At 30.0% G+C, this 14,021-nt stretch overlaps 1 protein-coding gene across 1 annotated transcript in view; it reads left to right on the forward strand.

Moving 5' to 3' along the window:
- The first annotated feature begins 7,092 nt into the window (after nucleotides 1-7,092).
- The window catches only part of Oatp33Ea (Organic anion transporting polypeptide 33Ea), a 36,812-nt gene continuing 29,883 nt past the window's right edge, over nucleotides 7,093-14,021 (forward strand). Inside the window, exon 1 of the mRNA XM_088225913.1 lies at nucleotides 7,093-7,414. Within this exon, the coding sequence (XP_088082039.1) occupies nucleotides 7,412-7,414 (3 nt within the window). The 5' untranslated portion in view covers nucleotides 7,093-7,411. The remainder of the gene's footprint in view (nucleotides 7,415-14,021) is intronic.

The raw sequence follows: 14,021 nt of genomic DNA on the forward strand, positions 1-14,021 counted from the left end.
AGGTACGAATTAGTTTTTCAGAATGTTTTGTAAAAAATCAAGAGAGAAACTTTTTATTGTTTCTTCATGTATGGTGGTTGGATATCATCTCAGAAATTCTGACTTTGTTTGCAGCTGCCCTTGACAAAAAAAAAAGAAACTTACATTATGAATTTTATATTTGAATCACTAACTTTGTGGTTATTCATTGTAATAAAATAAATTCATAAACAACTTTGTTTTTAACCACTCTTTTTTCAATCTACAGGTTTCAAAGCTATAAAAGCTTCTTTTTTATTTTTATAATTTTTATTTTATTATTTACATACATTTTAGTTATTTTTAAGACATTTTTAAGATTATTATTATTTTTTACAGGAATCACCAAGCCAATTAATATGGCTTGTCGGTAAAGATCCTTTACATTAAATCATATGATAGTCCTACATAGTTGTATAATAATAATTACTGCTTTATACTTTCTAAAAAATATTTAGAAAATTTATCAAGGTATTTATTTATTTAAACATCAACGGTTCAAAGAACCTTTTACAAAAAAAAGTTTTACAGAAATAATCACAGCAGTGAACAATTCATCATGTAATACATAATATGAAATATAGGAGAAGAATTCAAACTAAACAACTGAGTGACAATAAAATATATAAAAAAAACAACAAACAAACCATCACGCCGTTTCTCCGTAAGGATGGGCAGAGAGGATAGAACGCCATATCACTCTATCTTGGAATACAGACCTCGCTTCCTCTACATTCATACATCTTCTCGTGCACGCACGCCGATTATTCCTACTCTTGACATGTCCATCTTCAAGTATTTGATGGACTTGATCGTGCCATGTCTTTCTCGGTCTTCCTCGTTTTCTGCATCCTTCATCATTCGCATCGTAGATCCGTTTAGCCGTTCTACCGCTGTCCATTCGCTGTACATGTCCAAACCAACGCAGCACCCCTTTCTTGATTCTGTCGATAATGCATGTCTCAGCCTTACACACTTCGCGGATCTCGACATTTGTGCACCTATCGTACATCGTTTTACCACACATTCACCTGAGGAATCGCATTTCGACAGCATTCAACCTACTGTCATCATCAATTTTCCAATTCCATACAAAAACAACAAAAAAGTCAAAAAGAAACATATCTAAGATGACAAATAAAAGAAAACAATTAACGTGAGAAAATCTTATGTTCTAAATAAAAATACAAAAAAGGAAAGTTGAGAATAATTTAACATAAAAATAAAGTGACCATTATATATTATAATAACTAGCATTTCGACAGCATTCAACCTACTTTCATCATCTTTTTTCCAATTCCATACAAAAACAACAAAAAAAGTCAAAAAGAAACATATCTAAGATGACAAATAAAAGAAAACAATTAACGTGAGAAAATCTTATGTTCTAAATATAAATACAAAAAAGTAAAGTTGAGAATAATTTAACATAAAAATAAAGTGGCCATAATAATAACTAGGTAATAATGAAAAAGAAAAATAATACTACATACTAATGAATTTTATTATATCAATATTGTGCTGCATATAGAACTAATCAATCTAGTCTCTTTGTCTTGTAAGGATGGGAAGCGTAATTTGAGATGGATACGCTCAAAACTAGACAGGAGTAGACAAAAGGAAATATTTTTTATTTGGTAATTTTTTTTCTTATTTTGAATCGTTTTTTTAATTTCTTAGATTTCCAAGTTGTCTAATTTTAATATTTTATTTTCAACACAAAGAACTTTTTATCTAGTGTCTATTAAAATTATAATTATTTTCATAATGATCAGATGGTTTGCGAATTAAGAAAAAATATTATTATTTCGGCACCTTAAGTGTTTTTTTTACTACTTATTCTGATATTCTGTGTACCAATACAGTGCCCTATGCACTAGGTGCGGAAAGGGAATGATGATGATGACTTTGTGTGTAGGTAAAATAATTCATAATTGTAATGTAATGTAAGTAACGTCCATCTTATTATTTTTCTCATAGTCTAAATATAAATTATAATTGATTAACTTTATGACTGTTATCTTTTGTTTTATTGTTTTAAATCTTACGTATTAGAATTGACAATATTCGACAGATTCATGAACTTGTTGTGGCTTTTTAACCTGTGTCCATACTAAGCCATAATATTAAACAAGAATAAAAAATACATCGTAAAATAAAATAACTTACAAAAACATGTGATGCAATTAATCTAAGTTTAGGCCTAGAGGTATATTATGTGTATTAATATTGAATAAAATCTTTTTTTCAAGTATATTTATTTTGAAAATCATGCAGTCTTTGACAAAACACAAGGTACGAAATAACATTTTTTTAATAAGACTAATTGCAGCTTTTGTATTTATATTTTTAACAGATACAAGAGAAAAAAAATGAACGGAGAAGACGTTGTATAGTGACGATTAATTGATATAATAAAAAATATGCACAACTCTTTACACGCCTCTCACCTCCCTCTGCTTCCATGTACATTTATATTTATTACAAATAATATATTTTTTAAAACGGTTATGTATTAGGTGGCCACTTTCACTATTCTGCTTATTATTCTTATTATTATGGATAACGTATACAGCGCCATTTTCATAATATAATACCTCAGGGGTGCTTTACAAAGTGATTATATAAAAATACTAGCGGACCTGACAGACGTTGTCCTGCCAGAACATTGGCTTGCCTGCTATTTGGAGCTTGTTGGATTATCGTATTTTTGTTGTCTTTTCATTTTCTTATCATTCTTGTTTTTAAATAAGATATTAAAATATTGTGATTGTTCTTCGGGTTTTTATTATACGAAATTTTCAAACTTTTCAAATATAAACTCGTTCAGTTCAGAAACACAAATTGACTGTATTGTCCCATTTGTATCAACCGCCTTTGGTAAAAAGCAATACAATGTAATCCAAAAATATTTAATGATTTATTGCCAAATATAAAAGACTCAAAACGTAAAACAAATTTTAAAATAAAAATAACTGCACATATGTGTAGCGAGGGATTAAAAAATAAATAAATATGTAAATCAATAAACGTAGTACTTTATATAATTGGTACACATATTATTTATATTTTTATGTACTTCATTGCTTTATATTTGTTTTATTATTTGTTAAACTATATTATTTATGTTTAAGTAACATGTATTCTTGGCACATATATGTACTTTATATTTGTATAATAATAATTTTTAATTTATTAAATTTGATTAGCTAGGCATTTATAATTAAGTAGTTTTTTTTATTTTTATTTTCTTTTATTTAGGAAACATACAGTACAGTTACAAAGTTTAATATTTTACCCAGTTAGACTTAACTCTAATGGACCAGTGAAGTTTCCATATTATAAAGCAATTATATGTAAGTTTAATTATGAATGTATAAAAAAGATAAGGAAATTTTATGTTATTGTTTTATAAGTATAGGATTACTTACGCTCTAAAGATAGAAAATCTCCATCTTATAATAGGCAGTGCCATGTTAGATGGAGACAATCATAAACAGTCCGTTTTCATTTTACATTAATTGATTTTATATAGATTCCCTGTTATTAAGTATGTGTATAAATTTTTTTTTTTTTGCAATAAATTTATAAATAAATAATAATAATTCTAAAATTCTGTTTACTGATGTTATTTTATTGCGTTTAAACATGCCATGTTGTCACGTGGTTTAATTTGTTTGCTTTTTTGACGTTTGCAAAGTCACATTCCATAGTGTGACAATGTGTAATACATGAATAAAATATAATATTCCACTTTTGAGATTTGGAATTGAAAAAACAGCGGTTTCATTTTCCTTAAGTAAAAACGCTGGTGAAACAACGCATTGATAGTAGAACGATAGTAAAACCGAATTCGTTAATAAATTAAACTATAGTAAAACTCCACTTTTATTAACGATCAAACAACCGGGCCCAAGAGTCTTTGTCGTGCTCAAATCAAAATCATGCAAAAATCACTGCACTAGTGCCATAATCCAGGGAGAAAATACGGGAATACGTGTTAATGAAAAAAAAAAAAAAAAATAAGACTGCGTTTTACCTTAAGCCCTCTAAAATTATGGCACTCAACTCACGCCTAACGTGAACTTAGTCATTATTTAACCGCCAGCCGGGTTTTGACGCAATCTTGCCATTTAATTTGAAACCAAAAGAAATTGAAAGAAAAATGTCCGATTGTGTCATGAAAGCGTACAAAAGCTGTCTGGATAAAAGGAAAAAGACTTTTCGTTGATAAATAGGTGTGTGATTAAATTCCAAAACTAAAAATTGATAATATTAATTGAATATTGAATTTAAGTAGGTACCTAGGTACCTATTTATGGTTGAATTCCAAAACAAAACTAAATATTTTTTCAAATATGGCATTCTTTTTGCAAACATCAAACTCCGGTTTTCTCACCAACAGGGGGGGGAGGGTGTACTTACGTTGGAATACGATTTTTAAAAATGCGTTAAATTTAATATTATTTTACTATTACCGAAAATCCAGTAAAAATAAATGGATACGTAGAAATTATAATGAATTTAGGGAAAAAAACTGATTTAGATCCACAAAAATTAAATGCTGTTTGTAAACATTGAAAAACAAACTTATTTATACACAAAAAAATAACAATTTACCATTTTTTGTAAATGCATTCTTCTCGAATGCAACCCTGGTAGATCGATGAATAAAACATTTATGCTCCTTACTTCTGTTTTACATATTAGATTGAAGATTTTTATATCTACGAACACGCACAGTGCAAAGATCTATATTTCTCTGAAAACCGCACGTAAATCGCTTAAGCCGTTTTGGAGGAGTTCGGTAACATCACACGTACAGAGGAATTATATGTATTAAGATATATATAATTTAAACTTTTTTAATTTAAGAAAAACAATGTACTTTGTCACCACATGCTAAGGATTTATTCAAATGATTTAGATAACAAGTGCGTTTTAAGTTTCTTCCGAAACATCACTTTACTCTCACAGTTTCGGACCTCTGCTGGGAGAGCATTCCATGCCTTATCTTCCTCTGTTGATTTTTGTGAAATAAAAGAACTAAAACCTTTATCATGTTGGAGAAATTCATCCGGCTCAACCAATTCACGTACAAGGGAACGGCCCATTTAAACAATGACAGGTCATAAGCCCTGTAAATGCCTAGACTTCAAAAAATATTCTTTCTTTACAAAAATGTTTTCCCTCGCTGTTGCAACAAATTTATATCTGAAAAGCTCCCTAGGGAAGATATCCAGCCAGTCTGCAAACATTTAAACATGCTCAAAAAATGTTGAAATATGTATTAGTTCATGCATTTGATAAGATAGCATAATTAAATTAATGTAGAATAATATTTATTGCATTAAAAAAATATATATCAACAGATTATCAATTAGAAAAGAAGTTTGGTTGAAAACACATTTGATAGAAAAATATATTGTGTTTGCTGTACCGCCCATTCATGTTAACTAAACAAGTAAAACTGTACATGTAAATTCCTGAAACACGTAGAATGCAAATTTCATTTGCAATTTCGAATTTACATAGCTTCTTTAAAATTTCATAGCCTTGATTCATTAACACTCAGAAAATATATTTTCAATCAGATCCTGCTTTACAAAATTGTAAATAATAAATTTGATTCCCCAGAACTAATTCATCTACTTGCTTACCGTGTCCCCTCCAGACCAACTAGATTGTCTGATATTTTCTATATTCGTAATATTAAAACTAACTATCGAAAACATTCTCCCATCCCTCGTAAATGTGGAGTATTTAATAAGAATTTTAACAGTCTTGATATATTTAACACTCTAACATATAATAGGTACAGAAGAGAACTAATAAGCTTGATTCAGAATAACAGAGAATAAGCGTTTTGTCTCTTTTCTTGCTCTTAATCATTAAATCAAATTCAATTTACCACTCCTACTTTCCTTCAATCATTCTTAACCACTCCTTATTAATTTCCTTCTTTTTCTTCCCACTATCTCCTTGCTCTGTCCGTATTTCTTTTATTTTAAAATATAGTATAGTTATCATTTATATAGTTTAAACTATCGTCACTTTATTGTAGTATAATTTAGTGAATACATATTATTAGGTGGCAGGCCCTACTATGTATACATTTTTTTTTGTTTTTATGTATATTTATTAAACCTGTACATCTGTTTGTATTTGAAATAAATAAATGAAAAATTATATCTATTTTCAACAGTTAACCAAGTAAAGTTTACCACATTTCTGATTATCGTAGGCAACTGAAATGACTCAAAATAAGACAGCGGAGAGAATATAACTCCTTTTCACCTCTGTTCAATGTACTTCATAGTCCTAACGCTTCTATATACCTGCATGAAAAATTTCAACGCTTATCAGTTCATGGTTGACCTTTTCGTTCTAATTCTCAAGGCACTCACTTAATACCCATCCACAATTCCTCTTTCTTCTCTAACTCATATATTGTCCATGCGGCTCGACTGTGGAATCATCTCCTATCCACCATCAAAGGTGCTACTACATTATCTCTGTTTAAATCACGTCTGAAGAAAAATCTCCTTTCTCTTCCTTAATCTCTCTTCCTTTCCTTTTTCCTCTTTTTTCCTTTTTTCCGTTGAGTAATAGTTTTGATTTAAGGTAATTTATAAACAAATTCCTTTATTTCTATTTTTATATATCTATAGCTTTTTAATTTATTTTTTTATTGAATATGTTCTGTAACTTGAATTATAAAAACAAAACTTTTATTTTATTGGTTGGTTAGAAGAAATTGCCATTTCGCAATAAGCCCGCTAATGTACAAATAACATTATGTACAAAAAGTTAAATAATTTCTTTTTTTTTTAAATTAAGAAAATAATTAACTAACACATATTATATGCTGGCTGTATCGCTATCTTCAATGGCAATTATATTTTGTTTATCTTGCAAAGATCCCAATACGTGCCTGGTGCATTTATAAAGTATGAATACGGTAAATTGAGATTATCAGTCAGGAACGCGCTGATTGCTGATTGCACATCAGCGGACCCTACTCCGCGTGTCGCGTATTTGGAAACCCACTCTTTACTCTTTACTCTTTACTTTAGTGCGATGGAGCTGTGACGCGGAATGGACGTTAACGGGACCAGCTCATAATCTCTCGAGACTCGCAGGAGATATAATACAAACACATCGCGTGTTCCAATAACCCGACCAGCAATCGCAGCCAGCAGTGCCATTGTGATATAATCTCGTGCTACCGTGTCTATTGTCAGTAGTCGTCAGACTACGCGGACATAATATAAAGGCTCGTCTTAGACATGTGATAGGTGTGATCTGCAAGTCTGTGCATTTTCATTTGGATCCAGTTCTACAGAATCCTGTCTGAAGACCTCTCGAATTTTCGCGCTTAAACCCAAAGAAAATGGTAAACTATTTACACCTTATTACTTTCTTTTAATTATAATAATAAGCTATACGGTTTCAGAATATAGATGATCCTTCGGCAGAGTACCTTTGAAACGACTGTATATTTTCAGGTATTTACTATTTACACACATATCTCTTAATATGTTTTTTGCGTCCACTCTGAAAATATATTTTATTTTAACCATTTAAAATGGGATATAAATCAAATAATTCATTTGGTAATTTTGATTATTTTGTGTCATTGTATAAATGAATAGTCAAAATAACATAATTCAGCCTTCTGAAAAGTACAATAATGTATTATTACTTCTCTTGTTTCGGATTTTATTATTCGAGATGTGTAGTTCTAAATTTCAGTCCACCCTCTCTGGCAGAAGAGCCTTCTTTAATATCCAACAAGAAGAAGAGATTACATAATAGTATCATCTTATTTAGCATCTCTATCATTTATAGTATTTTTTTGCTACATTCCTGAAAATCTAATTACTACCTATTTTAACATATTAAAACAGAGATTAAGAACATTTTAGAGAAGGTGATATACAAATCTAGGCATCTACAGGGCTTATGACGTGTCATTGGCTGGTTTATAATTAATATTAACAGCTCCCCGGGGAGTTGAATCCAACCCTTGTCTACAAAGATTTGGACACATTCAAAATATTTTATTACCTATATGTTTTTGAAAGGTTTAAAAAATAAGTTTCATAACAAAACTTTTATCAATAAAATATTTCATTAAATGGTTTACATGAACGACCTCAATGGTCAAAATTAGTCTCTCGTATGGGGGGTTTAAGGTTTAATTCTCGGTGAGATCAAACAATAAAAATCAACGCTTTATTATAAATTAACAATTCCCCATTTGGCCAAAATGCATAAATTCGTCATTAGCATAATTCCCTTTCCGCACCTAATGGTGCATAGGGCACTGCATTGGTACAACGCAGCATGTCTTTATCTTTTTTTTAACATGAAGGTAAGATGATCAGTCCTACGCTTCACCTGCCAGTCCAGCGACTATGAACTATTCGAGTGTAAAAACTCATTTTTTTATTAAATATTTCACGTCAAACATGTCGGAAATCGAACCCGAGGCATCTTGCATGGTAAGGTAATGCGCTGGCCACTACACCACGAGGCCGACAAATATATCAATTGTATGTTACAAAATAAACCAAAATAATTACAAGACTCTTTTAATATTTAACATCTAATTTGTTTTTATACTTGACTAGCAGTTGTTTGTTATTTTGACATTATATTGCAAGTTTTCATTCGTTTTTACTGGTTTATTGTATTATTTTTCGATAACTGCTGTCAGCTTGTCGGGAGGTCGCAGTCGTGTCCAAACTGCGTGATGAAGACCTGACTTAGGAGGATGCACAGGTCTTAGAATCCAATAAAGAGAGTTAAAGACTGTTTGTGGATACCATATGCTCCAACCGGGAAGAGGATATAGAATGATATGGTTATGGTCATGTTTTCTATACCTAAAACTCGTACTCAAGTACATTGCGAATCTTTTTTTAAAAACTGGAAGTTATGAAAACACTAATATTATATGGCGATCCGTTATAATTGAACCATAAAAAAGATAATTAGGACTGATATTACATACAAAAAACGATAGTAAAGTATAAAATAATGACAATGTATCGGTAATTACAGCATTGTACTATACCCATAAATACTGCCACAAATATGTGTTTGTTGACTGAAGTTCTTAGTATCAAAGAACAATGTGAATATTTTGGAAGCAATATGAGAATCAGGTTTTTTAAACGAAGGAACACAGATGTAGAATATTGATACAACATTATTTACTCTTGACATAAAATTTTAGAGTTATTATTTCTGAACTGAAACCTACCAAATTTCGACATCAAGAGGAAAAGCCACTCCAGCGCTTTATAAAAAACTTTTTTTTTTAATTAAAGAGCACAATGAAATTAATAAAAAATCAAATTGGAAAATTTTATTAAACATAGATTGAAGAACATTTTTTTTTAAATAAGTAAATGGCGGGGACAGAGCCTAAAACCGCAGAGTATCTTTTGTACATAGCGTTCCGCGGCTGGAAAGATTTCTCCTGTAGTTTTCAACCTGTTTATAACAAAAAAAGTTAATAACTATTCGCAAACCCGTACGCAGTTCAATGGAGAATGTATTTGAAAACGTACTATTTAAATTTCAAATGAATCAGTGCATATTTGGCCGAGTTACCATTATGTCCGGCCAGTTTAAAAAACATGTGTCGAGAAAAACGTGTTTACAGTTTGAATTAACATTTAACAATAGAAATTTACCTGCAATTTACAATGCCAGCACCATACACTTGGCCTTTCAAGTAAATATTGTCCTCTTCTTCTTCTTCTTCCTTCTTGGTTAACTTTAAAGATTTTTAAGCGGCTTAAAATTCTGAAGTGGCTTTACCCTCTAAGAAGCATAATAATATCCAAATTAATTGCACTATTTCAAAATTCATCATCATTTTCTTATCCGCACTGAACAGTGCATAGGGCGTGTCAGCGATCACTAGTTTGTAATATACATGCGTATAAAGACAAAATGTCAGCCAGGCGCCAGCCCGGGACTATGAAACATTACAGAGAAAAAACACATGTTTAGTAAATATATTACACTAATATTGTATATATGCAGATAATCGAACACGAGACCTAAAGCACGGTAGACGAACATCAACTACTGCACTATGAGGTGGACTTATCTCTACTCGATTTCCCCTTTTAGGATTTTTACCCGAAAGCAGCTATTATGTTTAAAGCTATCGAGTCGAAAACACTTTGTAAAGATTTTATTTGCTATATATTTCACACGGAGACACGGGACGGGAGAAATACATTTTAATAAACTCATTTATTTTGTTCGATGAAAATAACATGTGTTGCGGATTTTATAGTTTATAAACATTAACAAAGAATCCCGCTTCCATATGACAGATCTGGTATTTATCAATAGTTTCTGACACAGTTGAAGAGGTTCACTTGTGATTTTATCGAGAAATTATTATAATTAAGGATCGCTTTGTCTTATACGCGTGTTCCGAATAATAAACGTTTTAATAATTACAGATTGACAACGCAAACCAAATTTATTTGTGTTTAAAAAAGATTTCACAATCAATTGGTAATTTTTAATTTCAGATCCGCGTGTATTCGTAAAACTTTGTACGTACAAAAATTTGTAACCCATTCAACAAAATTTTGACTTATAATTGGAATACTCACATATAAATATATTAGTTTAATAATAATTAAATGATAAATACACAATTTTTTTTCACTGTGTGTAATAACGACTTTTAGGTAATATAATGTTCTCAAGATTTAGTAAAAAAAAGGATAAAAAATTTTGATTATGGTTTTTCAATATTGTTATAAAACTGCTTATAATTTCAGACACAAAAAATCTCCATTTTAGAGTAGGCTGAGCCATGTTAGATGGAGACTAACGTGATCAGAAGAAACTCCATATTAGTGTTTAAACTGTGTTTTGTAATATGGTGAATTTGTTTCAAATGTTTTGTTCTCCCGTTCTCTGCAATATTTTTGTGGTAGCTTTCAAGTGTACATACGGATATTGTTAAGAAATATGAAAAGTTAGTTTATATTTCAATGATAATTAGATATAATAAATAAAGGAACATTCATGTAATGTTTGTATAATTTTAAGACTAAATAATAAATAAAATAAAAATATATAAATGCTCTAGTGTTATATGGATTCCCTGCTCACAAATTTGCATGTGCGTACATGCAATAAATTTATAAATAAATTAATACGTTTTCATAAAAATATATTTATTTAAATGATTTGAAAAATATTTCACAAAATACAATACGCAAAATATAAGAAGTATAAAAAGTATATAGTATTTTCAGACGTTACCTGGTAGGGAAAATAATTTAGACAGATGAATCTCATCCACATTAATAAATGTTTTTGCTCTTTTACTCCAAAGTCAAAAGAGAAAAGTGTTGATGAAATGTGGATGTTCAAACATAAGCAGAACGGTTAATGTTAGACAATGTGTTAAGCGATTTTTTAAACCAGCCAATGACAGATCATACACCCTGTAAATGCGCACATTTCCATATTTCCTCCATAAAAATGTTTTTCTCCTCTGTTGCAGTCAATTTAAATATACACCTGCCTAATATATCCAATTGTTTCGTGTTTATTGAACACGGTTTTATCTTAGTTTATCAAAAATTATCAAGCGATAGGTAAACACGGTTTAATTACTTAATTTATATTGGTAGATAATAGATGAATATATTTTTTATCTGTCTTTGTAGTCTACAATAATGCACAAGAATAAATTCACCCAATGATTGTTTTCTGTCAAAAACTGAACATGTTTTACAGAGCAATTAAAAAGTAGGAATTTCATGTTTTGATATTAATTTACGAAAAAGAAATATCTTAATCTAAATTTCATTTACTAATTATGTCGAGTAACTTTTCCTCTGTGTTGCTGCATTACATAATTTCCTTTTGTTATTGGTTAATTCCTTTCAATAAACGATGCTAGTTATTTATGATTATTGATTTATACTTATACGTATAAACAGACAATGCAAGAAATAAAATGAATAAAATGCTTAAAAGTTTTTTCAATGGAAGCGTATTACATATGTGTACAATGAATTAATGGATTTTTATTCAAAGCACATGTCATACAATAAAAAATGATAGAAACTTAATACGATGCGTTCTACTTTTTCGCAAGTAGAGGTAGTCGGGTAATTATATAAGACGATTAATGACAGTGCGTAAACGCCTCGAAACCAGTTAGAATAACCATTTTTCTAAACACCCACACATGGGAGACTCTGGTTTCCACGAATATTTACCTGGTCAAGTATGTAACGGAAATCTACAAAAATATTAATATTAATATTTGTCATTTTACGTGCGTACCTACTTAAAATATAATTATTCTGTATATAAGTATTCAAGGTTAGTTATCAAAATTTACTTCAAAAACAAAAAAATGAGTTTAAAAAAATATATAATAATAATAATAATAATAAGGACAAAATAATAAAATATATGGTAATAATAAATCACCTTTATTTGATTTAAATTATTAATTGTCAATTCTTGATGCAATTCCATTATAATGATGTAATAACTTATATTTCCATATAAGTTACTAATTAAAAATACCTGATACACTTCCACTAAGTACCTTCACTTAAGATAATATTTAGTTTTAAATAAATTATCCTTACACTGTATAATATTCACCAGTCTGAAGATGCCCATTCGAGGGTGAAAGTGCTAATTGGTCAAACAAATAAGTGTTCCAAGTATTTTTAATTAATAACTTGTATGTAAATATATATTATTACATCAATAAATTACCTAATCAATTTTAATGATAACTTTAATTAAGACACTGGAGTTAAAATTTTACATACAAAAAATAAAGGATTAAAAAAACAAAAACATTTTTTAGCACCACAACAGACCAGGATGCCCAATTACAGTGGTGAATTACAACACAGAATACCCAGGCTTGAGAAAATTCGCATTAAGTTTTTTGTGTTCTCGCCGGTAATCGAGCCCGGAACCTTCAGCGGAATTGTCGGCCTCATGGTGAAATGGTCAGCGCGTTTGCATACCATGCAAGAGGTCTCGGGTTTGATTCCCGACTTGGTTGACAACAAATATTTATTTAAAGAGTGTTTTCACACTAGAATATTTCATAGTTCCTAAACCGGTACCTGAAGCGTAAGACTAATCATCTTACCTTCCTGTAACAAAAATGATCATGATTGCTGCAACAATGCAGTGCCCTATGCACCATTAGGTACGAAAAGGAAATGATGATAATGGTGATGAGATATTAAAAAACACAATGCATTTCATCATTATTGGATACATATATTTTATTAATTGACACAAAAATTTTACGTGACATTTATTTTTAATATATTTATCAAATCTTTTATTTCTGACTAAGATGTATTCACACAATATTCTTAATCCGTATCGCAAAACAAGCTGACTATTGACCCGATAAATTACTCGTATTATTAATATTAATAATGATTTATTATGATTTGGTAATTATTGCTTTTACTATAATTGACTAAACGCAATAAATAAAAAGATATGTCTTTTTCTTATGAAAGCCGCGTAGCAGGCCACTGGCCAGTGGCCAGAAGCTCAATCATTAATAACTATCGATGTGCTAATAGGCGACGTGATAACAATTTCTCACCGTGGTTGTTTATCATATTTGCGATCCTGATGGAACATCCGTGAACACCTAATATTAAATGTCAAAATATTAATGTTTCGCGACGTATAATCCTGCTGCGCAATCACATATTTAAATTTCACCGCTGTTAATATGGAAAACATTAAAAAACTGCTATTTTTATTTATTATTTATCATGCTATGCATGGCATTGAGCCGGCGATTGGCGAGCTAAATGTAAAAAAAGCAGTCGCCATAGAAATTGTAATTGAATTTTTACTTTTTCGTATTAAATACTCCTTACTATTTTGCAAATGCAATATATTGTATTATTTTTTTAAGTAAACTCCGATTTTTTGCCAATGAACTG

Source organism: Micrasema longulum, unplaced genomic scaffold (assembly GCF_059751315.1).
Source record: "Micrasema longulum isolate JH-2025_06_02 unplaced genomic scaffold, ASM5975131v1 h1tg000401l, whole genome shotgun sequence".
Taxonomy (NCBI): Eukaryota; Metazoa; Arthropoda; class Insecta; order Trichoptera; family Brachycentridae; genus Micrasema; species Micrasema longulum.